Source organism: Hyperolius riggenbachi, chromosome 7 (assembly GCF_040937935.1).
Source record: "Hyperolius riggenbachi isolate aHypRig1 chromosome 7, aHypRig1.pri, whole genome shotgun sequence".
NCBI lineage: Eukaryota > Metazoa > Chordata > Amphibia > Anura > Hyperoliidae > Hyperolius > Hyperolius riggenbachi.
Genome location: NC_090652.1, coordinates 68,574,815 through 68,600,863, shown reverse-complemented (window position 1 = coordinate 68,600,863; position 26,049 = coordinate 68,574,815). Strand labels below are relative to the sequence as shown.

At 44.8% G+C, this 26,049-nt stretch overlaps 1 protein-coding gene across 1 annotated transcript in view; it reads right to left on the bottom strand.

The window, feature by feature from the left end:
* Positions 1-26,049, bottom strand: part of LOC137525547 (uncharacterized) — a 52,275-nt gene that overhangs the window by 5,710 nt on the left and 20,516 nt on the right. Inside the window, exons 6-11 of the mRNA XM_068246676.1 lie at positions 14,034-14,072; positions 10,781-10,831; positions 6,278-6,294; positions 6,066-6,116; positions 5,695-5,730; positions 2,789-2,824 (exon numbers count right to left, since the gene is read on the bottom strand). Of these exons, the coding sequence (XP_068102777.1) occupies positions 2,789-2,824; positions 5,695-5,730; positions 6,066-6,116; positions 6,278-6,294; positions 10,781-10,831; positions 14,034-14,072 (230 nt within the window). The remainder of the gene's footprint in view (positions 1-2,788; positions 2,825-5,694; positions 5,731-6,065; positions 6,117-6,277; positions 6,295-10,780; positions 10,832-14,033; positions 14,073-26,049) is intronic.

Sequence of the window (26,049 nt, the reverse complement as noted above, 5' to 3'; positions counted from 1 at the left end):
ACGCTTATGCCCTAATGTGGAAATATTTCCAAATTAATTCCTCTAGAAATGCTTAAACCGAGTACTCTTCTATGCGTACATTCCCCTTTCCAATGCGTAATTTTGTAAGCATACAATAGTACGCGGAAAAATAGCCGTGATTAACGTGTTTGTAGTTTACTTCACAATACATATTTTATCTACGCGTAGCAGGCATAAACTACGCATAGTGGTACTTCGCTACGCGTAAATTCGTAAGCGTAGTTTTGAAACGTCGCCTATGAACTATGATGCGTAGATGCGAACTACGATGCGTAAATTTGCACTGGCGTAGTTTCTGCTCATCCCTGTTAAGGAGGGGTGCCATGATGAGAAATCTCGTCCTTGCTTGTGAATGCTCACTGAGAGACATGCTCCAGTGCTGCTGGCCTAGCAAGTGCTGTATACAGTGATAAACCTAAAGCTTTTCAGTGCTAATCACCTTCACTACACTATTGTTCTATTGTTTATTAGTTAGCTAGCTTGATTTCATTCAGTGACTGTCAGACTCTTTGCTGCAGCAGCTGCTATTAGGTCCTGTGTCTGTGTGTGCTGTGCACAGATACCTGGCCTGCTATTAGCCACAGTATAGGTTAGGGAATAGTATTACAATGTTATTGTGTAGTTAGTACTGCAGTGCTAGTTAGTTGTTAGAGTAGTACTGTGTTAGCTTACTACAGATTACTGCAGTGCTACTGTGCTGAGCATTGTCAGTGTGACAGTTAGACAGTTAGTGTACACTGTCTTCTCCTCTGCTGTCTGTCACTCTGTGCTGGTTTGCTTTAAAGTCCAACCGTCCAACCCCAATTTTAATAAAGTACAAGTACCCCACATCATCTGGCTGAAGCAAGCTGGTGCTTTAAGTGGTTAGACTCAGAGCACCAGAACCCCCTCTACCACTCCTGCCAACACTGAGGCCTGTTCAGGCGGCCAGTCCTCAGTGGCCTCCTTTGCTCCCTACACCGCTTCCCGTGCAAGGAAAAAACTCTGCAAAACCCTGTTGGGTGAGTCTTTCCCTGTTGTTGGCAAGAGGGGGACATGAAGTGGCTGGGAATCACTGTCTGCCTTACCACCCTTTACCACCACCACCACAACCTCCTGGTTCCTCCTGATTGTTAACTATTACTAACTAAGCCGCCTGGTTCACAATTTTTTACAATTTGGTACCAACGCTATGTGCCATGTACAAATGCCACGTCCGGCATGCCCCTGGCACATGTTACATCTGCTGCTGCTGCATTGCCCTGCTCCTGCTGCCTGTGCTGCTCCCACTGCCAGGGTGCTACAGGCCACTGCTGCTGTGCTGACACCACCTATATTTAACCCAAAACACAATTGCTGCTCAAATCTTTTGAGGTGCCTGGGCTGAAAACTGTCATGTCCCACTTGTGCGGTTGGACTTTGGACACGATGTGGGCTGCACGACCGCTGTCTGGAACCTAGTCCTGAATTCCTGATGTTAAAATACAAAAAAAAAATGGCTGTAAATTAACTCCCCACATAATCAGTTAGTGTTTCTCTTAAAAATAAACATGATGTTACATGCCTAATTTACCTTAAAAAACTTTTGGAAGCAATTTAAAGACCACTTCGAGTTTTCTATCCCGATAGCCGAATCAATTTGGATTTCCCGGATAATGGGTTCAGATATCCAATCAGAATCGGATGCCGCAAAGTTCGGATTCGGATATCCGAGTCGGATCCAGATAGCTGGGTATCCGGATCCGAATCCATTCGGATTTTAAAAAGGGGTACCCAAGCATCCCTGTGATTTACCCCCAAGTATTGTGTAAATAACAGGCATTTTACCCCAAGGACTTTAATAGGTACTGGAACTTTTAAATGTGTATTTGCCTTGTGTGGTTATAAAATACAAAGTTTAGACACACTTCTGACTGGGACTACAGCACCCTTCTTGTTTATCTAAGTTTTCCAGCCACCAGAGGGCAGAAGAAGCATGAGATCAGTGTCTTCTCCCTCACTATATACCATAACACAGAATCAGGGCTGGCGCACACCAAGAGCGCTTCTGAGGACTTTTCAAAATGCTAGTATTTTGAAAAGCGCTTGGCTAATGTATTTAAATGGGATGGATCTCTCCAGAGCAATGTGATTTTTTTCACAAATGCAAACGTGGGTCCTGCAGCATATCTGAGGTGATTCAACCTCAATGTCAAGTATAGGAACGTGGAAAATCACTCTAAAAAGTGCTAGAACAGAACGATTTTCCTATCATTTTGTGTTTTGTTGTTGTACAAAAAAATAAAAATTGCTACACCAAAAACACTCCAAAAATCAATAGGTATACCTAGAAAATCTCTAGGTGCATGCCTAGAAAAATCACTTCTAAAAACGTTGAGAGTTTGCGATTACGATAATGCTTTTAGGTGTGCACCAGTCCTCATTGTTTCATGTCTGGAGAGCCCTCTGGTGGGGGACAAATTGGTGGGGAAAATATTAAATTCACCCATTTCAGGTGAGTGTGCCTCTTTATTGTACAGGTATATAAGACAATTTATATCAGGAGTAATGCAATATGTGTATGTGTTCTAGAGTGTTTTTCATATCCACACACGTTCTGTACCTTATCAAGCAAAACTGCTCATCAAAGCATTACAGAGAAAACATGAAACATGAAACCCAGGTAAGTTCCAAGTGGGATTAGTACTACATAAGTTTTTCTCATTATATTGCAGCCACTGTAAAATTCCTTTCAGTAGAGCCAGTCAGGCAAAATTGTTAGATTAAAGCAACAATTATCAGTCTTTACCTTGTCACTAAGTTTTTTACCCCCGATAAATGGTACCTGATAATTAAGGATAAACAAGAAAATATTAATTACTATGGACAAGAATGGTAAATGTTATATAAGATCTTTTTCTAATAAATAATTGACAAATGCATTCTATGCTGCTTAGGAGTATGTGGCTTACTGTAAATGTATTTAGTAATATGCTAATGATTTTGACTGACATGCAGCAGAGAGTGAATTTGATTGGTGCACACAATTTGCATTATATTTGCACGCAATCTGCAATTATGTGCTTCTTATTGACCATATCCAGTCATTTGTTCCCTATACCATATAAATCTGTATATAATGCACAATCATGCAACATCTGTAGAGGATGGGCAGAAATGAATAATTTGGCTTCATCCTCGTCCTCCTCATACTACTTAAACTTCTTGTGATATGTGATTACAGGAGGTAGTTGTGACCTTGTCTATAAGCCTTCACCACACATGTTTTCTTTCCTCACATTTCCCTCCTTAGCGGAATGGTAATTTACCACTTCGGTACCAGCATTTCTGTGCCGTCTTCAGGACCAGAGACTGCTGGTACCAAATAACGTCGCCTCCCGATGAATTGCCGCAGCTCCCACCAATCATGCCACTCCTCCATCCCCGCAGGCCCCTCTATCTGCCATCGCTATGACGGCAGAACTGTGTCAGCAGGTCAGGAGCCACTTTCATTGCCTCCTGACACTGTCTATCAATGGAAGCCAGTAGGATTGGCTTAGAGTAATGACCGACAGCAGGGCGAGTGATCTGGGGTGGGGAGAGATCAGCGTGATCGGTGGTAGTGGTGATAGCGTGTAGCGGGATGATTGAAATCTATTCCCTGGCAGGTATAACAGGACCAAAACAGGGCGTATATTTCAATCATCAAGGCCCAGAAGTGGTTAAATAATTAATGGAAACCTGAACTGAGAATAATATGGAGGCTGCCATATTTTTTTTCCTTTTGAACAATGCCAATTGCCTGGCTTTCCTGGTGATCCTTTGCCTCTAATCCTTTTGAACAATGCCGATTGCCTGGCTGTCCTGGTGATCCCTTGCCATCCAAGTAAATTACGGGCAGCACGGTGGTGTAGTGGTTAGCACTCTTGCCTTGCAGCGCTGGGGCCCAGGTTCAAATCCCAGCCAGGTCAACATCTGCAAGGCGTTTCTGCCTGTGTCTGTGTGGGTGTCCCCGGGCACTCCAGTTTCCTCCCGCATCCCAAAAACTTACAGATAAGTTAATTGGTTTCCCCCTAAATTGACACTAGACTACAATAAATACACTACACAATACATACATAGACAAACAACTATGGTGGGGATTAGATTGTGAGCTCCTCTGAGGGACAGTTAGTGACAGGGCAATATATTCTCCGTACAGTGCTGCGGAAGATGTTGGCGCTATATAAATAATAATAATCCAAGCAATTTTCACCTTTCAGCTCTCCTTACATTCATTTGCCTATAACATTATCATTACTTATCACAATGAAATGAACTATATCTTGTTTTTTTCGAAACCAATTAGGCTTTCTTTAGGTGGGACATTATGCTAAAAATTATTTTATTCTAAATGTGTTTTAATGGGAAAATAGGACAACACTTGGAAAAATTTTTTTTTTCAGGTTTTGGCCATTATAGGTTTTTAAATAATGCATGCTACCATAATTAAAATCCATGTAACTTATTTGCCCATTTGTCCTGATTATTACACCATTTAAATTATGTCCCTATCACGATGTTTGGCGCCAATATTTTATGTGGAAATAAAGGTGCATTTTTTCAGTTTTGCGTCCATTCCCAATTACAGGCGTCCATCCCCAAGTAACAGTGTTATACCCTCTTGACATAAATATTTAAAGAGTTCAGTCCCTAAGGTAACTATTTATGTTTTTTTTATTGTAATTTCTCTTGTTTATTCAATTCTTACAAAAAAAAATTAGTAACAATTGGGAAGTGTGGGAGGTAATGAGTTAATTTAAAATGTAAAAATATATTTATTTGTATATAAAAATCTTTTTGACTGTAGTTTTACCATTTGGCCACAAGGTGGCCACAGTAATTTTTTATGGTCCTGCAAGCGTAGTAAGTACGCTTACAGGAAGTGTAGTGTGGATGGGAAACTTTTTTTTACACAATGATCTCACAGCTTCTTCTGGAAGCAGCCGATCATTGCTGCGGGGACTTAGATCAAGAATGGGAACTGTGTTCCCGTTCATTGATCTCCGGCCGAACGAGCGGTGGTGTGCACGAGCACGGGAGCACGCGCATGTGCGAGCGGGAGCGCGGACAGTGGTGGTAGCAGCGGGGGTGCGTATATCTACACCCCGGGTGGGGAAATGACGTTAAAAGGGGCGTAGATATACTGTACCTGGGCGGCAAAGTGGTTAAAGCATCACCTATATTGACAGCTATGGGAATGATGATCATTAGCAGCGGCTAGGTATATTTAGTGAATCATACCTGACTATAATTCTACAAGAAGTATATCTATAAGAACTGATGCGGTTTTTAAAGGAAGTCACAACAAATAGGCATTTGATTTAGCTGTATCTGTAAGCAAGGCTGGATTTATACTATTTCTGCCCTCAGGCCAAGTATGTTGGGGGTCCACTTCCATGTGCAGCAATGCTCATTCCCTTTTATGTGTAGCCCCCTCTACCATGTGTAACATTCATGTACTACAGCCCCTTTCTTTAATGAACAGCTTCCTTAGGCATCTGCTTCCCTTTTTCATGTGTTGCTCCCCATATGCAGCCTTCTCTTCCATAGGTAGCAGCCCCTATTTCATGTTCAGGTGCACCCTTGGGCTACAGCCACCCAAGGCCCAGGCCTTTGTGGCCTTTCCAGAAATATGGTTCTGTCTGAAAGCGTTTAATGTATTTTTCTACTTACTCTGTATCTAGAGGTCTTTTGTTTTTTTTTCTGAGCCTGGAAAAAAAAAGAGAAAAGTAATTTACTTTTTTAATAAAAATATTTCTGTGAAGGTCCCTATTTCAATAAAGTAGTTAGAAAAGGACCCTTTCTGTTGTGGAAGACACTTCCGCATCACCCCTGCCAAATAACTTTTTCTGTCTTAATTACAGCTTAAGAATTCTAAATAGTCCTGAAGAAGTTATTTGGAAAAAGTGATGAGACATCTTCTAGAACACAAAAAGTCTCCATTTGAAGCTACCTTATTTTAATATGGATAACAAAAATATTCACAATGCTAACACCGTATGGTTCAGTTCATTTTAACCTCGTATCTTATGGCCTTCACTTACCTCTAAGTTGCCTTCAACAACAGGAATGTCACTTTGTAGGGGAATTCGCACCTTTAAAAAAAATAATCATACATTTTCAGGTGAACATTCATAAAACCTTAGAACTAAACAGAGGTAGAATTGCTGTTTGGAAGCAGGGTAACATGCATTAGGCTACACGAGAATGCTGGTTGCACTAATTGCACTGGAAGATATTTTGGAGGAGATCTTACCAGTTGCTCTGGTATTTCTGGAATGAAGAATGAGAGAGAGAATACGTAAGAAGCACATCTAATGAATATATTATATAATAGTATAAATATACGATAACAGTAAATGGTGGTATAACATTCTACATAGTATTTATCCAGGAGACCTGCTTATCCAGGAGTTGTTCACAAGAGTCTGCAGAGAAGCTGGCAAGTTCGGATTTACCATAAGGCAATGTAGGCACGTGCCTACAGGCGCCTGATGATGGAAAGGCAGCTCACTCCTCTAGAGTCTCCCTTCCTCCTTACCTATTCAGAGTCCCGAGCAGAGAGTAAATGAGAGGTTACTCACCCAGCTCTTGGCATTCCACTGACAAGATGTCCCTTCAGTTGGGGGCACCTCTAGCTACATAATATCGAGGGTATCTCAGGCTACCTAATGCTAAGGGACACCTGTAGCAAGAGAAAAGTGACAGCTGAGACAGCCAGCACACTTGTGGGGATTTTCGGTGGGTGTTTGTAAGTTCATGGAGGGCAAAGTGTAGGGTGCCAGAAGATCTGTGCCTATAGGCTCCTGTGATGTAAATCCGGGCCTGGAAGCTGGCCATCTATAAATCTGCTTTTGCAATGGCATTGTTTAACCATAAAAGTAGTGATATCTGTACAGTAAAACCTTGGATTAAGAGTAACTTGATATGAGAGTGCTTTGCAATACAAGCAAACATGTTTCTGAATTTTTCACTTGATATACAAGCAACGTCTTGATATAGAAGCAAAAAACATATATGGGCATCACAACGTCACCACAACTGAGCCAATGGTTCTTCTCACTTGGTTGCTGTGGGGTTGTAATTAATCTGAGTGCAGGAACTGCACAATTACACATTTCCACAAAATTCTCAAAAGCAGGCAAAAGCAAACATCATTGGATACATTCCTTGATAAAGCCACACAAAAAAGGTTGGTATGAGCCAACAGATGCCAATGATTCTGTCCAGTGGAGTAGCTAAGGAGCTATGGGCCCCGATGCAAGTTTTACATTGAGGCCCCCCAAGAACTCTATACATAACAATTCATACAGCGCACCAAGACCTGCCAAAGGCAACTACAGTGTCAGAGGTGCAAGAAGGGGATGAGGAGCACTTTGGTAATGATTATCACTATTCAAAGTATCTAGAGAAGGGATTATTACAAGCACAGGACCAATAGAGAGCTAATACTGAAGTTGAGGGAGGACCCCTCTGGGCCCCTCTGGCTCAAGGGCCCCGATGCGGTTGCAACCTCTGCATCCTCTATTACTACACCCATGATTCTGTCAGTTATAGTGAAAGTCTTGCTTAAATTTTTATCTTTATTTTATACATTGCTTTGTATTAAATATTAATTTATAACCAACCAATTATCTGGGTTTCATTCATCTTTATGGGGAAATTTGCTTTGATATAAGAGTGCTTTGGATTACAAGCATGTTTCCGGAACAAATTATGCTCGCAAACCAAGGTTCCACTGTATTTCTGTGCACCCTGGCAGCAAGAAAAATGTAATATTTATTGTAAGGCATTGGGCATAAGCCAAACAGTTAGAAGCAGGAAATGTGGGCACTATAGGCACCTTAAAAGTTTTGGCACCACCATAGTTGCCACCATAAACTAATATCGTCTATAGGGGGACATTTTGGCACCTGAAGTGCCTGATATAGTAGTTGGCAGTAGGAGTCCGGAGAGTGACGAGTTGAGGGAGGCCGGGCAGCGGGCGTGAGGTCAGAGAAAGGGCGGAAGTACCACAAGGGTACTTCCGCTGAACCGCCCGCTGCCCGGCCTCCCTCAACTCGTCACTCTCCGGACTCCTCCTCCTCACTCCACAGTGCCGCCCACTGCCAGGCCATCCACTACAGGTACTTTGCTTAAACTTTTGAATGGGGAAGCGGGCAGAGGGGGGAGCGCTAGCGGAGGGGGTGGGGGGAATTTCCGACCCCCCCCGCGATCGGGGCATGCTCCCCCCTTATGCCTGCGACCCCATATGGCCCCCAAAAGCTGGATGTTCGGAAAGTTCGGGGTTCGGCCCGAACATGCCGAACATCTCGGCCATGTTCGGCGAACTTTCCCGAACCCGAACATCCAGGTGTTCGCCCATCACTAACTGCCAGGAGTTCCTCAGAGTTTCTTGTGGGAGGGGTTTCACCACAATAACATTCATACAGCACCCCCTGATGGTCTGTTTGTGAAAAGGAATAGATTTCTCATGTAAAAGGGGGTATCAGCTACTGATTGGGATAAAGTTCAATTTTTGGTCAGAGTTTCTCTTTAAGGTTAGGCATAAAGTGTTTTCTTAGGGATAAATATTGAAGGGGTTAGACATCAGAGTGGGAGTTTAAGGTTAGACATCAAAGGGGGGGTTATGGTTAGGCATCTGCAGGGGGGGGGGATGGATAGGGTTAGGCATCGGAGGTGGTTATGGTTAGGCATTGGTAGAGGGAAGGATCTGTGTAAGAATAATGTTGGGTTTAGTTGTAATGAAATATCAGTAACATTTACAGATATTTTACGATCTGAATTAGCACTGCAAAATAGTAGAATATTGGTTAATTTACCAATATTCGAATAGCTTTTTTTTTTCCAGCGCCCAAATTTCTAGGTGCCCTTTTTTTGCATGTATGCAATCAAGTTTGCCTTCATGTGCTTATAGAAAGTGATATAAAAAGTTGAAAAATGTGGGGGCAGAGAGCAATATACTAGAGGTTTCTTAGGTTGGCATAGACAGTTGCACTAATTAAATAATCCCTGCTTGGTGAGGGGCCTGTGGCAGAGCAGTTGCAGAGCAGTGAGGGTTCACTAAATAAGAAGAAGACAGAAGAGAATCTTTGACCTTGCAAAGTAAATATAAGTTCTGATACTCAACCGCTTACAGCCCGCAGTAATTGAAATCTACGCACCATTTGTGGCTGTTAATTCCTGCCAGGGCAAGGATTTCCATTACCGTGCTCACATAGATCTGAAGTTACCACTAATCTTGCCTCTCTCACATCACCACAGGCCCCTCTCTCTGCCGACGCTATGACAGTAGAGCTGGTCAGGCTCCTTACCCCGTAATCACTGTGAGCCAATCATCAATCTCATTGGTCACATTGATCACAGGGTTAGGAGCTAATGAAATCAGCTCCCGAGTCCTGACCGGCTCACAGAGCTCTGCCGCCATGAGCCTGCAGCGACGGGTAAACGGCATGAATGGCAAGAGCAGTGGGTCTGTGCCTCCTGTATTTTACCATACATATCAATGAGAACATGACAGTAAACACCTACTCTGCTATTTGTTTTATTTTTGACTGCTCAGTCTTCTTATAATCAGCCCTGATAAAATCCCCGACTGAGCATTCAGTCTAGCTTTGCCCCGGAATGATTATAGTGGAGTCAGTCTTCTGTGATGTCTTTTCAAGCCCAAGCCCACCCCCTTCTGGCTCTGCTTTCCTGCTACAAGGATACATAGCAAGAAATCAGAGCCACTACTACTCAGCTAGAATCACTCTGAATGCTCAGTCAGAGATTTTATCAAAGTTGACTGAGCAATGAAGGTTGAAACAAAGAGCAGACTAGATGTTTACTGTCATGTTTCCATTAATATATAAGGAAAAATGCATGAGGGTGCTTCATTTCTGGTTCTCTTTAAAGGGAACCTAAACTGAGAAGGATATGGATTTTTCCTTTTAAAATAATACCAGTTGCCTGAATCACCTGCTGATCCTGTGTCTCTAATACTTTTAGCCACAGCCCCTGAACAAGCATGCAGATCAGGTGCTCTGACTGAAGTCAGACTGGATTAGCTACATGCTTGTTTCAGGGTGTGATTCAGCCACTATTGCAGTCACAGAGATCAGCTGGACTGCCAGGCAACTGGTATTGTTTAACAGGAAACATCCATATCACTCTCAGTTAAGGTTCCCTTTAAGGGCCCAGAGACTGCTGGTACGGAAGTAGTTAAAGTGTACCTGAAGTAATATATGACATAATGAGATAAAAAAGATTCATATAGAACTAGCCATAGTAAGAAAATCTCTGACATTTCTTTTTGATTTCCAGAAGAGTTAAAAAAAGGGGAAAACAAACAAAAAACGAACAAAAACTTGAGACTTATTTCTGTGTTACTATTTATATGTTTATCATCAGTACTACACTTACACTTAATTATCTGATAAGTTTATTTTTACTCCAGGTTTGCTTTAAAGCACACTTGAAGTAAGAGGGATATGCAGGCTGCCATATTTATTTTCTTTTAAACAGTGCAGGGAGCCTGGCTGTCTGTCTTGTTAATCCTTTGCCTTATCCTTCGTGGCATATACCCTGACCAAGCATGCAGATCAGATGTTTGTGATTGAAGATCGACTGTATAAGTCACATGCTTATTTCACATGTGTGATTCAGACACTACCGATGCCAAAAAGATCAGCAGGACTGCCAGGCAACTGGTATTGCTTAAAAGGAAATAAATATGACAGCCTCCATATCCCTCTAAAATCCAGAGAAGAAATTTTACCTTCATGATCGAGGTGACGCTCTGAAGGGATTAGACTACGATTAGAGTGCTCTGAAATAACACAGAAAAAAAAACTACAATTAAAATGCACAAATGTTTTTAGGTATACTATCACATACTACATTTACTGCATAAACCTTGGTACTAGTTGATAAGAAGCGTGACAAGCAGGGCTGCTCAAATCCGGAACTGGGAGATACCCAGATAGTAGCTTTCCGTATATCTCTCCGTAAACCTGTGCGGGGGAGTCAATCTTACCTCTCTGACATCTTCTCCGTCCGCCCCTCGGCGCCTCCCACGGTGCGGTCCAACCCGGAAGGAGGAAGTGTTTGTAATCACGTGACCGCCGCTTAGACCGCATCGTGGGAGGCGCCGAGGGACGGACTGAAGAAGACGTCAGACAGGTAAGATTGATCCCCTGGCCCCCTTCCCCCCCCCCCCCACACACAGGTAACTGGGAGATATCTGGATAGAACTATCCGGATGTCTCCAGGTTCCGGATTTGAGCAGCAGTGGTGACAAGACTCTAGTGATGAGCGTAATGACTAAATTACGATTACACAAAATGTCATGTAATTCGCAAAATAACAAGTACGGCCAAAATTGAAAATTGTAATTTTGCAAAATTACACCCATTTTTGCGTGTATGCGTAATTCCACTAATCTTTGTAATGTCCGTAACTGAAACAAATCGGAATTTTGTACTTAATGGGGAAATTCTTTCATTCTCGAAATTGTGTTCCGGTCCAGAGCCTCCAGATACATTTAAAGTGACAGCACATGCAGGGACCTTTGTATTATCAGATATTGCAAGGCCCAAAAACCAAGTGTCTCAGCATGCATGACCGCTAAGTGCACCTTGGCAAAGAGCACCTGTCTTATAAGTGGCTGCAGGTCTCCTGATACATTTAAAGCGACAGCACGTGCAGTGACCTTTGCATGATCAGTAATTGCAATCAGTAATTACAATCAGTGAGTGACTTTTCTAAATTTAGTAATTACTTACATTTTCATAATTACTATTAAAAACAAAATTGAGTACATTTTTCGAAATTAAATGGGCAGATTGGCAAAAAATTGTAAAACTTTAAATATGTGCACACACATACAAATAAGAAGTACGTTTTTTCCAGAGTAAAATGAGCCATAAATTACTTTTCTCCTATGTTGCTGTCACTTACAGTAGGTAGTAGAAATCTGACAGAAGCGACAGGTTTTGGACAAGGCCATCTCTTTATAGAGGATTCTCAGGGATATATTTATTTTCAAAAGCACTTAGTGAATGGCAGTTGCTCTGCTCAACTGCCAAAAGACTGTGTAGCGAGCAGGGAAGCTGGCAGCATCATTCTTTAAATCCTTTTTAGGGAATATCCTTTTTAGGAATTTATGGCTCAATTTACTCTGAAAAAGACGTACTTCTTATTGGTTTTTGTCTGCACATATTTAAAAACAGTTTCTACTTCCTGATTCATGGAAGCAGACATATTGTTAACAGCCTATACTATCAGATGGACTTATCTGCTTATCTGCCATAGGCAGTCAAGGAGGGGATCAAATTACAACTTATGATTAGACACAAATGAGGGGGAATTAAACAGGCTAAACTCTCTAAATACATACAGGGTGCATTTCTCTGTTTTCCACTTTAATTTGAAAGTTGGAGTTCCACAATTGTCCAGTGCCCACCATAGCCACAGTTTAACAGCCCCCGCTATTGCCCTAATTCTTCTGCTGCTAAATTTGAAAGTTGGGGTTCCACTATAGAATGACTGCAATTTCTACCGTGGCCTATGGTGGCACCCAAATTATCAGGCACAATTTGATCTGGTCTGCCTTCTGCTTTTAATGACCATGAACCATTCTGTATAATCTAATGTCTGTAGGTATAAGCGTCTGCCTTTTCCTCACATTTACACTGTTATGTCTATAAGTCCAGCAAACGAAAAACAAGTTCCATATAGATTATGGATCAGTAAAAATTATCTGTAAAATAAACAGCTTCTTGCATGAAATGATTTAAAGAACAACGATCAAAGAAATTGTTCTTCTGTAAACTCCACATACATATTGAGTTATAGCCAGCAACACTAGACAGCTTTTCAGAAATCTCTCATCACAGCCTGTGTGAAAAAATGCCTTGTTTATCAGCTGTTTGTAACAGTTTGTGTTGGCATCAGGCTAAAGACTATAGCTATACTGTGTAGACAGGTTCCATTTCTCTGTCACTATTCACAGAGAAATGGGTTACTGCCCTGCACCCGCACGCACGCACGCACGCACGCACGCACGCACACACACACACACACACACACACACACACACACACACTGCTTTATCACATATTATATAAGAACAGCTGAGGGATTTGTCAGCTAGAGAGAAGGATCTGAAGAGAAGGACCTGTACTGTATTCCTGATTTTGCATGCTTCCCCCCTTACACTCACAATGAGCTCTTCCTGTCTGCAAACTGTTTACTTTACACTGTGAGGCAGAGAGAGATACACACACAGGATCAGACACAGAGCTGCAGCTGTTGATTATTTACACACCTATTTGTAGCTATATTTCTGCTAACATTCTGAACACTTCACAGTATTACAGCCAGTGAAGATTGTTTCTGTATGCTGGATGTGCTGGTCACAGTCCTCCATAGTAATGCCCACAGTAAAAACTGTTCACTGTAAATGTCATATTTTCTTCACATAAAACATGAAAAGATGAAGAAAAGCCTTTGCATTGCTATTTGTTAGTAATTGCTGGATATATACAGTATGTTGCATTTATAATTTTAGTTAACTTTGATAGTTGTCCTTTAAGATGGGCTACAAGATGCTAATTAATTTGTCTTGTTAGAAATTAATTTAATGTAATTAGCTTGGATCGGGACAGTCAAATGCACTCCCCAGAAATATGGACTGGTCCATTTACAAGTTGCATACAATTTGCATAAAATGTAGATAGTTGTCCTTTAAGATGGGCTACAAGATGCTAATTAATTTGTCTTGTTAGAAATTAATTTAATGTAATTAGCTTGGATCGGGACAGTCAAATGCACTCCCCAGAAATATAGACTGGTCCATTTACAAGTTGCATACAATTTGCATAAAATGTAAAAGCAAGCTTAAATGAATGGTAATATTAATTTGTTTTTAGTTAGCCAATAAACGGTATCATCCTGATTTAAAACTTCTTGCTTTTAATTAGTTTTTGTAATTCTGACTGGTAAAGATTTTTTTTCCAAGATGTTATTACCTGAGCTATAGGCACTGGAGGATCTGATACTTTCCAAATCTGAAAGAAAAATCAGACAATTTCACATTTTACGGTTATTTTATTACTGTATTACTAAATGGATCTATTACTAAATAGAACTAAATGGAAAATGCAGTGGTATATTTATTTGGGGTGAAGGAGAAGCCCTGAACTCAGGGATTCTCCATCTCCTTACCACTACCCCCCCCCCCCCCACACACACACACACGTTAATCCTGACTCCACACTCTTCAGAGCTCCCCTGAGTAGCCTAAAATGACTGGCAGTGATGAGTGAAAATGCCAATATTCTTTGTGCTTTAATTTTCACGAAAATAATGTCAAATCAGATTCTCGAGCAAAAATGCGATTGAAAATAAGTTTTGTTAGTTTTCACACATTTTTGTGGTAAAAATATAGTTTCCACACTTTTGCTATAAAAATATTGGGTTTTTTTATGTTTTTGCACTTTTCACGGTAAAATATTGATTTTTCATGTTTTCTCAAACACCCCTACCCCCACAAAAACCTGAACATACAAGCTATTTTTACAAATATTTTCCCAAAATTAAAAATAGTATGTGCAATGTAAAAATTACTTTGTCAAAAATTTGCAAACAACACTATGGGCTCGATTCACAACGCGGTGCTAACCCAGTTAGAGACTTTAGGCATGATAACCATTGCACCACTCTGGTGAAAAGCAAGTTTAGGGGCTCGATTCACAAAGCGGTGCAAAGTGTTAGCACCATGGTGAAAAGGCCCTTATCACGCCTAAAGTCACTTTAGGCATGATAAGAAGAAACTCGCGCGAAGTTGCCGCAGCGTCCCCGCTTCGCGCGAAGCTCCCATTAAGCCCTATGGGACTTTGCGCGCGCTCTCACGCGCGAACGCGCGAACGCGCGTTCGCGCGGTAACTTCGCGCGAAGAGCAGGAAAAAGCGGTGATAACTCAGTGGTGAAAAGGTCATCACGCCTAAAGTCTTTTAGGCGTGATAACTGGGTTATCACCGCTTTGTGAATCGAGGCCTAGGTGTGATAAGTTTAGGCATGCTAAGTTTAGGAGTGATAAGTTTAGGCATGCTAAGTTTAGATAAGTTTAGATCGCTTGCAAAGTCCCGCACGCAAAGCAGCGCCATTAAACTTTATACGAAGTGCACCAGACTTTGCTAGCGTAAAACTTTTGATCAGCTGTGCACTGCGGTGCTAACGCAGTTGGCGCTTAAACTTATCGGGCTTGATTCACAAAGCGGTGATAACCCAGTTATCACGCCTAAAAGACTTTAGGCGTGATGACCTTTTCACCACTGAGTTATCACCGCTTTTTCCTGCTCTTCGCGCAAAGTTACTGCGCGAACGCGCGTTCGCGCGTACGTGCGTGAGAGCGCGCGCAAAGTCCCATAGGGTTTAATGGGAGCTTCGCGCGAAGCGTCGGGTGCTGCGCGCGCACTTACGCGCGTACGCGCGGTAACTTCGCGCGAGTTTCTTCTTATCACGCCTAAAGTGAGTTTAGGCGTGATAAGGGGCTTTTCACTGGCGTGCAAACACTTTGCACCACTTTGTGAATCAAGCCCCTCATGCCTAAACTTATCACACCTAAACTTATCATGCCTAAACTTATCACACCTGGGGCTCGATTCACCAAGCGGTGCAAAGTGTTAGCACCGTGGTGAAAAGGCCCTTATCACGCCTAAAGTCACTTTAGGCATGATAAGAAGAAACTCGCGCGAAGTTGCCGCGCGCAAAGTTTTGCGCGCGCAACCGCGCGCGTGCGCGCGCAGCGTCCCCGCTTCGCGCGAAGCTCCCATTAAGCCCTATGGGACTTTGCGCGCGCTCTCACGCGCGAACGCGCGAACGCGCGTTCGCGCGGTAACTTCGCGCGAAGAGCAGGAAAAAGCGGTGATAACTCAGTGGTGAAAAGGTCATCACGCCTAAAGTCTTTTAGGCGTGATAACTGGGTTATCACCGCTTTGTGAATCGAGCCCCTGGGGCCTGATTCACAAAGCGGTGCTAACAGTTAGCACGCTGGTGAAAAGCCCTTTATCATGCCTAAACTCAGTTTAGGCATGATAAGTTCGGTGTGATAAGTTTAGGCATGATAAGTTTTGGTGTGATAAGTTTAGGCGTGATAAGTTTAAGCGCCAACTGGGTTAGCACCGCAATGCACAGCTGATCAAAAGTTTTGCGCTAGCAAAGTCTGGTGCACTTCGCATAGAGCTTAATGGCGCTGCTTTGCGTGCGGGACTTTGCAAGCGATCTAAACTTATCTAAACTTAGCATGCCTAAACTTATCACGCCTAAACTGGCTTTTCACCAGCGTGGTGCAATGGTTATCATGCCTAAAGTCTCTAACTGAGTTATCACCGCTTTGCGAATCGAGCCCCTAGGGCTCGATTCACAAAGCGGTGATAACCCAGTTATCACGCCTAAAAGACTTTGGGCTCGATTCACAAAGCGGTGCTAACCCAGTTAGAGACTTTAGGCATGATAACCATTGCACCACGCCGGTGAACAGCCAGTTTAGGTGTGATAAGTTTAGGCGTGATAAGTTTAGGTGTGATAAGTTTAGGCATGCTAAGTTTAGATAAGTTTAGTTCGCTTGCAAAGTCCCACACGCAAAGCAGCGCCATTAAACTTTGGGCTCGATTCATCAAGCGGTGATAACCCAGTTATCACGCCTAAAAGACTTTAGGCGTGATGACCTTTTCACCACTGAGTTTTCACCGCTTTTTCCTGCTCTTCGCGCGAAGTTACCGTGCGAACGCGCGTTCGCGCGTTCGCGCGTGAGAGCGCGCGCAAAGTCCCATAGGGCTTAATGGGAGCTTCGCGCGAAGCGGGGACGCTGCGCGCGCACGCGCGCGGTTGCGCGCGCAAAACTTTGCGCGCGGCAACTTCGCGCGAGTTTCTTCTTATCATGCCTAAAGTGACTTTAGGCGTGATAAGGGCCTTTTCACCACGGTGCTAACACTTTGAACCGCTTTGTGAATCGAGCCCTTTATGCGAAGTGCACCAGACTTTGCTAGCGCAAAACTTTTGATCAGCTGTGCACTGCGGTGCTAACGCAGTTGGTGCTTAAACTTATCACACCTAAACTTATCATGCCTAAACTTATCACACCTAAACTTATCATGCCTAAACTGAGTTTAGGCATGATAAAGGGCTTTTCACCAGCGTGCTAACTGTTAGCACCGCTTTGTGAATCAGGCCCTTTAGGCGTGATGACCTTTTCACCACTGAGTTATCACCGATTTTTCCTGCTCTTCGCGCGAAGTTACCGCGCGTACGCGCGTAAGAGCGCGCGCAGTACGCGCGGCAACTTCGCGCGAGTTTCTTCTTATCATGCCTAAAGTGACTTTAGGCGTGATAAGGGCCTTTTCACCATGGTGCTAACACTTTGCACCGCTTTGTGAATCGAGCCCCTAAACTTATCGGGCCTGATTCACAAAGCGGTGCTAACAGTTAGCACGCTGGTGAAAAGCCCTTTATCATGCCTAAACTCAGTTTAGGCATGATAAGTTTAGGTGTGATAAGTTTAGGTGTGATAAGTTTAGGCATGATAAGTTTAGGTGTGATAAGTTTAGGCATGCTAAGTTTAAGCGCCAACTGCGTTAGCACCGCAGTGCACAGCTGATCAAAAGTTTTACGCTAGCAAAGACTGGTGCACTTTGTATAAAGTTTAATGGCGCTGCTTTGCGTGCGGGACTTTGCAAGCGATCTAAACTTATCTAAACTTAGCATGCCTAAACTTATCACACCTAAACTTATCACACCTAAACTTATCACGCCTAAACTGGCTTTTCACCAGCATGGTGCAATGGTTATCATGCCTAAAGTCTTTTAGGCATGCTAACTGGGTTAGCACCGCTTTGTGAATCGAGTCCATCATGCCTAAACTGAGTTTAGGGGCTCGATTCACAAAGCGATGATAACCCAGTTAAAGACTTTAGGCGTGATAACCATTTTTATCATGCCTAAACTCAGTTTAGGCATGATAAGTTTAGGCATGATAAGTTTAGGCATGCTAAGTTTAGATAAGTTTAGATCGCACGCAAAGTCCCGCACGCAAAGCAGCGCCATTAAACTCTATGCAAAGTGCACCAGACTTTGCTAGCGCAAAACTTTTGATCAGCTGTGCACTGCGGTGCTAGCCCAGTTGGTACTTAAACTTATTACACCTAAAAACTTATCACACCTAAACTTATCATGCCTAAACAGAGTTTAGGCATGATAAAGGACTTTTCACCACGGTGCTAACTGTTAGCACCGCTTTGTGAATCAGGCCCCAGGCATGATAAAGGGATTTTCACCAGGGTGCTAACTGTTAGCACCGCTTTGTGAATCAAGCCCTATGAGCCTGATTCACAAAGCGGTGCTAACAGTTAGCACCCTGGTGAAAAGCCCTTTATCATGCCTAAACTCAGTTTAGGCATGATAAGTTTAGGTGTGATAAGTTTAGGTGTGATAAGTTTAGGCATGATAAGTTTAGGTGTGATAAGTTTAGGCATGATAAGTTTAAGCGCCAACTGCGTTAGCACCGCAGTGCACAGCTGATCAAACGTTTTACGCTAGCAAAGACTGGTGCACTTCGTATAAAGTTGAATGGCGCTGCTTTGCGTGCGGGACTTTGCAAGCGATCTAAACTTATCTAAACTTAGCATGCCTAAACTTATCACACCTAAACTTATCATGCCTAAACTTATCACACCTAAACTGGCTTTTCACCAGAGTGGTGCAATGGTTATCATGCCTAAAGTCTCTAACTGGGTTAGCACCGCTTTGTGAATCGAGCCCCATGGGCTCGATTCACAAAGCGGTGCTAACCCAGTTAGAGACTTGGGGCTCGATTCACCAAGCGGTGCAAAGTGTTAGCACCGTGGTGAAAAGGCCCTTATCACGCCTAAAGTCACTTTAGGCATGATAAGAAGAAACTCGCGCAAAGTTGCCGCGCGTACGCGCGTACGCGCGTACGCGCGTGAGAGCGCGCGCAACACCCGACGCTTCGCGCGAAGCTCCCATTAAGCCCTATGGGACTTTGCGCGCGCTAACTTCGCGCGAAGAGCAGGAAAAATCGGTGATAACTCAGTGGTGAAAAGGTCATCACGCCTAAAGTCTTTTAGGCGTGATAACTGGGTTATCACCGCTTTGTGAATCGAGGCCCTTGGGCTCGATTCACAAAGCGGTGATAACCCAGTTATCACGCCTAAAAGACTTTAGGCGTGATGACCTTTTCACCACTGAGTTATCACCGCTTTTTCCTGCTCTTCGCGCGAAGTTACCGCGCGAACGCGCGTTCGCGCGTTCGCGCGTGAGAGCGCGCGCAAAGTCCCATAGGGCTTAATGGGAGCTTCGCACGAAGCGGGGGACGCTGCGCGCGCACGCGCGCGGTTGCGCGCGCAAAACTTTGCGCGCGGCAACTTCGCGCGAGTTTCTTCTTATCATGCCTAAAGTGACTTTAGGCGTGATAAGGGCCTTTTCACCACGGTGCTAACACTTTGCACCGCTTGGTGAATCGAGCCCCAGGTGTGATAAGTTTAGGTGTGATAAGTTTAGGTGTGATAAGTTTAGGCATGCTAAGTTTAGATAAGTGTAGATAGCGTGCAAAGTCCCGCACGCAAAGCAGCACCATTAAACTCTATGCAAAGTGCACCAGACTTTGCTAGCGCAAAACATTTGATCAGCTGTGCACTGCGGTGCTAACGCAGTTGGTGCTTAAACTTAGCATGCCTAAACTTATCACACCTAAACTTATCATGCCTAAACTTATCACACCTAAACTTATCACACCTAAACTTATCATGCCTAAACTGAGTTTAGGCATGATAAAGGGCTTTTCACCAGCGTGCTAACTGTTAGCACCGCTTTGTGAATCAGGCCCGATAAGTTTAGGGGCTCGATTCACAAAGCGGTGCAAAGTGTTAGCACCATGGTGAAAAGGCCCTTATCACGCCTAAAGTCACTTATCATGCCTAAACTTATCACACCTAAACTTATCATGCCTAAACTTATCACACCTAAACTTATCACACCTAAACTTATCATGCCTAAACTGAGTTTAGGCATGATAAAGGGCTTTTCACCAGGGTGCTAACTGTTAGCACCGCTTTGTGAATCAGGCCCTATGTGTCGATGCACGGCATTTCCACTTTTGTTGCTTGTCTCATTTTCCCAGAGGCTGTTTTTTCCTCGCATCAACCTCCTCCCTGTTGGGATTTAGTGGATTTCAGAATGGATGTACTGTTATTGTAAAGTTTATAGTGTCTACATTTGTTATATCAGGTTGGCAGAGGCACCCAAAAAGGTCCTTAAAAGATTGCACTCTTGGTAATGAGGCTAGTCCTTCTAGATGGAACATACTAAAAACATAACCTCCCAACAAAGTCATAAACAGTAATAACAGGTGGGTGGAGGCACCAAAAAATTTATAAAACCATCTGAAAACAGTTTAAATATGAGAGCTAAGGCTGGCTTATCTCTCCTGTAGTATTCAAAATGCCACTACAGCAGGAAGCTTCGGAAGTCTTTGGGAACCAAAGTGCTCCCCAAGATGGGCTGCTCCGTACTGCTCTTTCGTGCACTCGCGCATGCACAGTACAGAGCAGCTCATCTTTGGGAGCTCTTGGGCTCCTGAAGACTTCTGAAGCCTCCCGTGGTGGGAGATTTGAATGTAGGAGCCAGCAGTAGAGAGGACCAGGAAAGGAATGAGGAGGCTCTATAGAACCCAGAGCCTTCCGTCTTAAGTATCTGTTTTGTTTTTTTTGTTTTTATTTCTGGCTATTTTAATTTCTTACTTCAGACTCACTTTAACCACTTCCCGACCGCCTAACGCACAGCGGCGGCCGGGAGGTGGAGCCCTGAAGGACCGGCTCACCCACAGAGGCGGCGGTCCTTCTAAGGGCATGGGCGGAGCGATCGCGTCATCCGTGACGCGATCCTCCACCGGCGCCTGTCACCGCTCGCCCGCCGCAACATCCCGTCGGCTATACGGAAGCGCCGGCGGGATGTTAACCCCGCGATCGCCGCATACAAAGTGTATAATACACTTTGTAATGTTTACAAAGTGTATTATACAGGCTGCCTCCTGCCCTGGTGGTCCCAGTGTCCGAGGGACCACCAGGGCAGGCTGCAGCCACCCTAGTCTGCACCCAAGCACACTGATTTCTCCCCCCCCCTGCCCCAGATCGCCCACAGCACCCATCAGACCCCCCCTGCCCACCCCCCAGACCCCTGTTTGCACCCAATCACCCCCCTAATCACCCATCAATCACTCCCTGTCACTATCTGTCAACGCTATTTTTTTTTTATCCCCCCCCCTGCTGCCTGCCCCCTCCTGATCACCCCCCACCCCTCAGATTCTCCCCAGACCCCCCCCCCCAGACCACCCCCCCTGTTTACTGTATGCATCTATCCCCCTGATCACCTGTCAATCACTTGTCAATCACCTGTCAATCACCTGTCAATCACTTGTCAATCACCCGTCAATCACCCCCTGTCACTGCCACCCATCAATCAGCCCCTAACCTGCCCCTTGCGGGCAATCTGATCACCCCCCCACACCAATAGATCGCCCACAGATCTGACATCAGATCACCTCCCAAATCCATTGTTTACATCTATTCTCTCCTCTAAACACCCACTAATTACCCATTAATCACCCCCTATCACCACCTGTCGCTTTTACCTATCAGATCAGACCCTAATCTGCCCCTTGCGGGCACCCAATCACCCGCCCACACGCTCAGATTGCTCTCTGACCCCCCCTTATCAATTCACCAGTGCATTAATTACATCTGTTCTTCCCTGTAATAACCCACTGATCACCTGTCAATCACCTGCCAATCACCTATCACCCATCAATCACCCCCTGTCACCCCCTGTCACTGCCACCCATCAATCAGCCCCTAACCTGCCCCTTGCGGGCAATCTGATCACCCACCCACACCATTAGACCGCCCGCAAACCCGCCGTCAGATTACCAGATTACCTCCCAAATGTATCGTTTACATCTGTTATCTTCTCTAAACACCCACTAATTACTAGTGTTGGGCGAACAGTGTTCGCCACTGTTCGGGTTCTGCAGAACATCACCCTGTTCGGGTGATGTTCGAGTTCAGCCGAACACCTGATGGTGTTCGGCCTTTTAAGTTCGGGTTCGCCCCGAACTACTGAATGGCCGCCGAACAGGGCCGAACAGGGCCCCTGTTCGGCCGAACAGGGCCCTGTTCGCCCGAACATGCCGCAATACGGCCCCCCTATGGGGTCACAGGCATAAGGGGGGAGCATGCCCCGATCGCGGGGGGGGTCGGAAATTCCCCCCACCCCCTCCGCTAGCGCTCCCCCCTCTGCCCGCTTCCCCATAAAAAAAGTTTAAGGCAAGTTAAATAGTACTTGGTGGCTGGCCTGGCACTGGCAGTGGAGTGAGGAGGAGGTGGAGTCCAAGTAGCAGAGTGACGCGTTGAGGCCGGGCAGCGGGCGGTTCAGCGGTAGTACCCTTGTGGTACTTCCGCCCTTTCTCTGACCTCACGTCCTCTACGTGATGACGCATACGAGGGTACGCGTGACGCGTACCCTCGTATGAAGAGGACGTGAGGTCAGAGAAAGGGCGGAAGTACCACAAGGGTACTACCGCTGAACCGCCCGCTGCCCGGCCTCAACGCGTCACTCTGCTACTCGGACTCCTCCTCCTCCTCACTCCACTGCCAGTGCCAGGCCAGCCACCAAGTACTATTTAACTTGCCTTAAACTTTTTTTATGGGGAAGCGGGCAGAGGGGGGAGCACTAGCGGAGAAGGTGGGGGAAATTTCCAACCCCCCCCCCCCCGCGATCGGGGCATGCTCCCCCCTTATGCCTGCGACCCCATAGGGCCCCCAAAATGGGCATGTTCGGGGGTCCCATTGACTTCCATTGAGTTCGGCGTTCGGGCCGAACATGCCGAACATCTGGCCCATGTTCGGCCTGTTCGGCCCGAACCCGAACATCCAGGTGTTCGCCCAACACTACTAATTACCCATCAATCACCCATCAATCACCCCCTATCACCACCTGTCACTGTTACCTATCAGATCAGACCCTAATCTGCCCCTTGCGGGCACCCAATCACCCGCCCACACGCTCAGATTGCCCTCAGACCCCCCCCTCCTTATCAATTCGCCAGTGCATTAATTACATCTGTCCTTCCCTGTAATAACCCACTTATCACCTGTCAATCACCTGCCAATCACCTATCATCCATCAATCACCCCCTGTCACTGCCACCCAAAAATCAGCCCCTAACCTGCCCCTTGCGGGCAATCTGATCACCCACCCACACCAATAGATCGCCCACAGATCCGACATCAGATCACCACCCAAGCGCAGCGTTTACATCTATTCTCTCCTCTAAACACCCACTAATTACCCATCAATCACCCCCTATCACCACCTGTCACCGTTACCCATCAGATCAGACCCTAATCTGCCCCTTGCGGGCACCCAATCACCCGCCTACACGCTCAGATTGCCCTCAGACCCCCCCTTATCAATTTGCCAGTGCAATATTTACATCTGTCCTTCCCTGTAATAACCCACTGATCACCTGTCAATCACCTGCCAATCACCTATCACCCATCAATCACCCCCTGTCACTGTCACCCATCAATCACCCCCTGTCACTGCCACCCATCAATCACCCGCTGTCACTGCCACCCATCAATCAGCCCCTAACCTGCCCCTTGCGGGCAAACTGATCACCCACCCACACCAATAGATCGCCCGCAGATCCGACATCAGATCACCACCCAAGCGCAGTGTTTCCATCTATTCTCTACCCTAAACACCCACTAATTACCCATCAATCACCCCCTGTCACTGCTACCTATCAGATTAGACCCCTATCTGCCCCTAGGGCACTCAATCACCCGCCCACACCCTCAGAATGCCCTCAGACCCCAGCCCTGATCACCTCGCCAGTGCATTGCTTGCATCTATTCCCCCCTCTAATCACACCTTGAGACACCCATCAATCACCTCCTGTCACCCCCTAGCACACCTACCCATCAGATCAGGCCCCAATTTGCCCCGTGTGGGCTCCTGATCACTCGGCCAAACCCTCAGATCCCCCTCAGACCCCCTTCCGATCACCTCCCCAGTGCATTGATTGCATCTATTTCCCCTCTAACCACCCCCTGAGACACCCATCAATCACCTCCTGTCACCCCCCTAGCACTCCTATCCATCAGATCAGGCCCAATACAACCTGTCATCTAAAAGGCCACCCTGCTTATGACCGGTTCCACAAAATTCGCCCCCTCATAGACCACCTGTCATCAAAATTTGCAGATGCTTATACCCCTGAACAGTCATTTTGAGACATTTGGTTTCCAGACTACTCACGGTTTTGGGCCTGTAAAATGCCAGGGCGGTATAGGAACCCCACAAGTGACCCCATTTTAGAAAAAAAGACACCCCAAGGTATTCTGTTAGGTGTATGACGAGTTCATAGAAGATTTTATTTTTTGTCAAAAGTTAGCGGAAATTAATTTTTATTGGTTTTTTTTTCACAAAGTGTCATTTTTCACTAACTTGTGACAAAAAATAAAATCTTCTATGAACTCGCCATACACCTAACGGAATACCTTGGGGTGTCTTCTTTCTAAAATGGGGTCACTTGTGGGGTTCCTATACTGCCCTGGCATTTTAGGGGCCCTAAACCGCGAGGAGTAGTCTAGAAAACAAATGCTTCAAAATGATCTGTGAATAGGACGTTGGGCCCCTTAGCGCACCTAGGCTGCAAAAAAGTGTCACACATGTGATACCGCCGTACTCAGGAAAAGTAGTATAATGTGTTTTGGGGTGTATTTTTACACATACCCATGCTGGGTGGGAGAAATTTCTATGTAAATGGACAATTGTGTGTAAAAAAATCAAACAATTGTCATTTACAGAGATATTTCTCCCACTTAGCATGGGTATGTGTAAAAATACACCCCAAAACGCATTATACTACTTCTCCTGAGTACGGCGGTACCACATGTGTGGCACTTTTTTACACTCTAAGTACGCTAAGGGGCCCAAAGTCCAATGAGTACCTTTAGGATTTCACAGGTCATTTTGCGACATTTGGTTTCAAGACTACTCCTCACGGTTTAGGGCCCCTAAAATGCCAGGGCAGTATAGGAACCCCACAAATGACCCCATTCTAGAAAGAAGACACCCAAAGGTATTCCGTACGGAGTATGGTGAGTTCATAGAAGATTTTATTTTTTGTCACAAGTTAGCGGAAAATGACACTTTGTGAAAAAAAAACTATTAAAATCAATTTCCGCTAACTTGTGACAAAAAAATAAAAACTTCTATGAACTCACCATACTCCTAACGGAATACCTTGGGGTGTCTTCTTTCTAAAATGGGGTCATTAGTGGGGTTCCTATACTGCCCTGGCATTTTAGGGGCCCTAAACCGCGAGGAGTAGTCTTGAAACAAAAATGACCTGTGAAATCCTAAAGGTACTCATTGGACTTTGGGCCCCTTAGTGCAGTTAGGGTGCAAAAAAGTGCCACACATGTGGTATCGCCGTACTCGGGAGAAGGAGTATAATGTGTTTTGGGGTGTATTTTTACACATACCCATGCTGGGTGGGAGAAATACCTCTGTAAATGACAATCTTTTGATTTTTTTACACACAATTGTCCATTTACAGAGGTATTTCTCCCACCCAGCATGGGTATGTGTAAAAATACACCCCAAAACACATTGTACTACTTCTCCCGAGTATGGCGATACCACATGTGTGGCACTTTTTTGCACCCTAACTGCGCTAAAGGGCCCAAAGTTCAATGAGTACCTTTAGGATTTCACAGGTCATTTTGAGAAATTTCGTTTCAAGACTACTCCTCACGGTTTAGGGCCCCTAAAATGCCAGGGCAGTATAGGAACCCCACAAATGACCCCATTTTAGAAAGAAGACACCCCAAGGTATTCCGTTAGTAGTATGGCGAGTTCATAGAAGATTTTATTTTTTGTCACAAGTTAGCGGAAATTGAT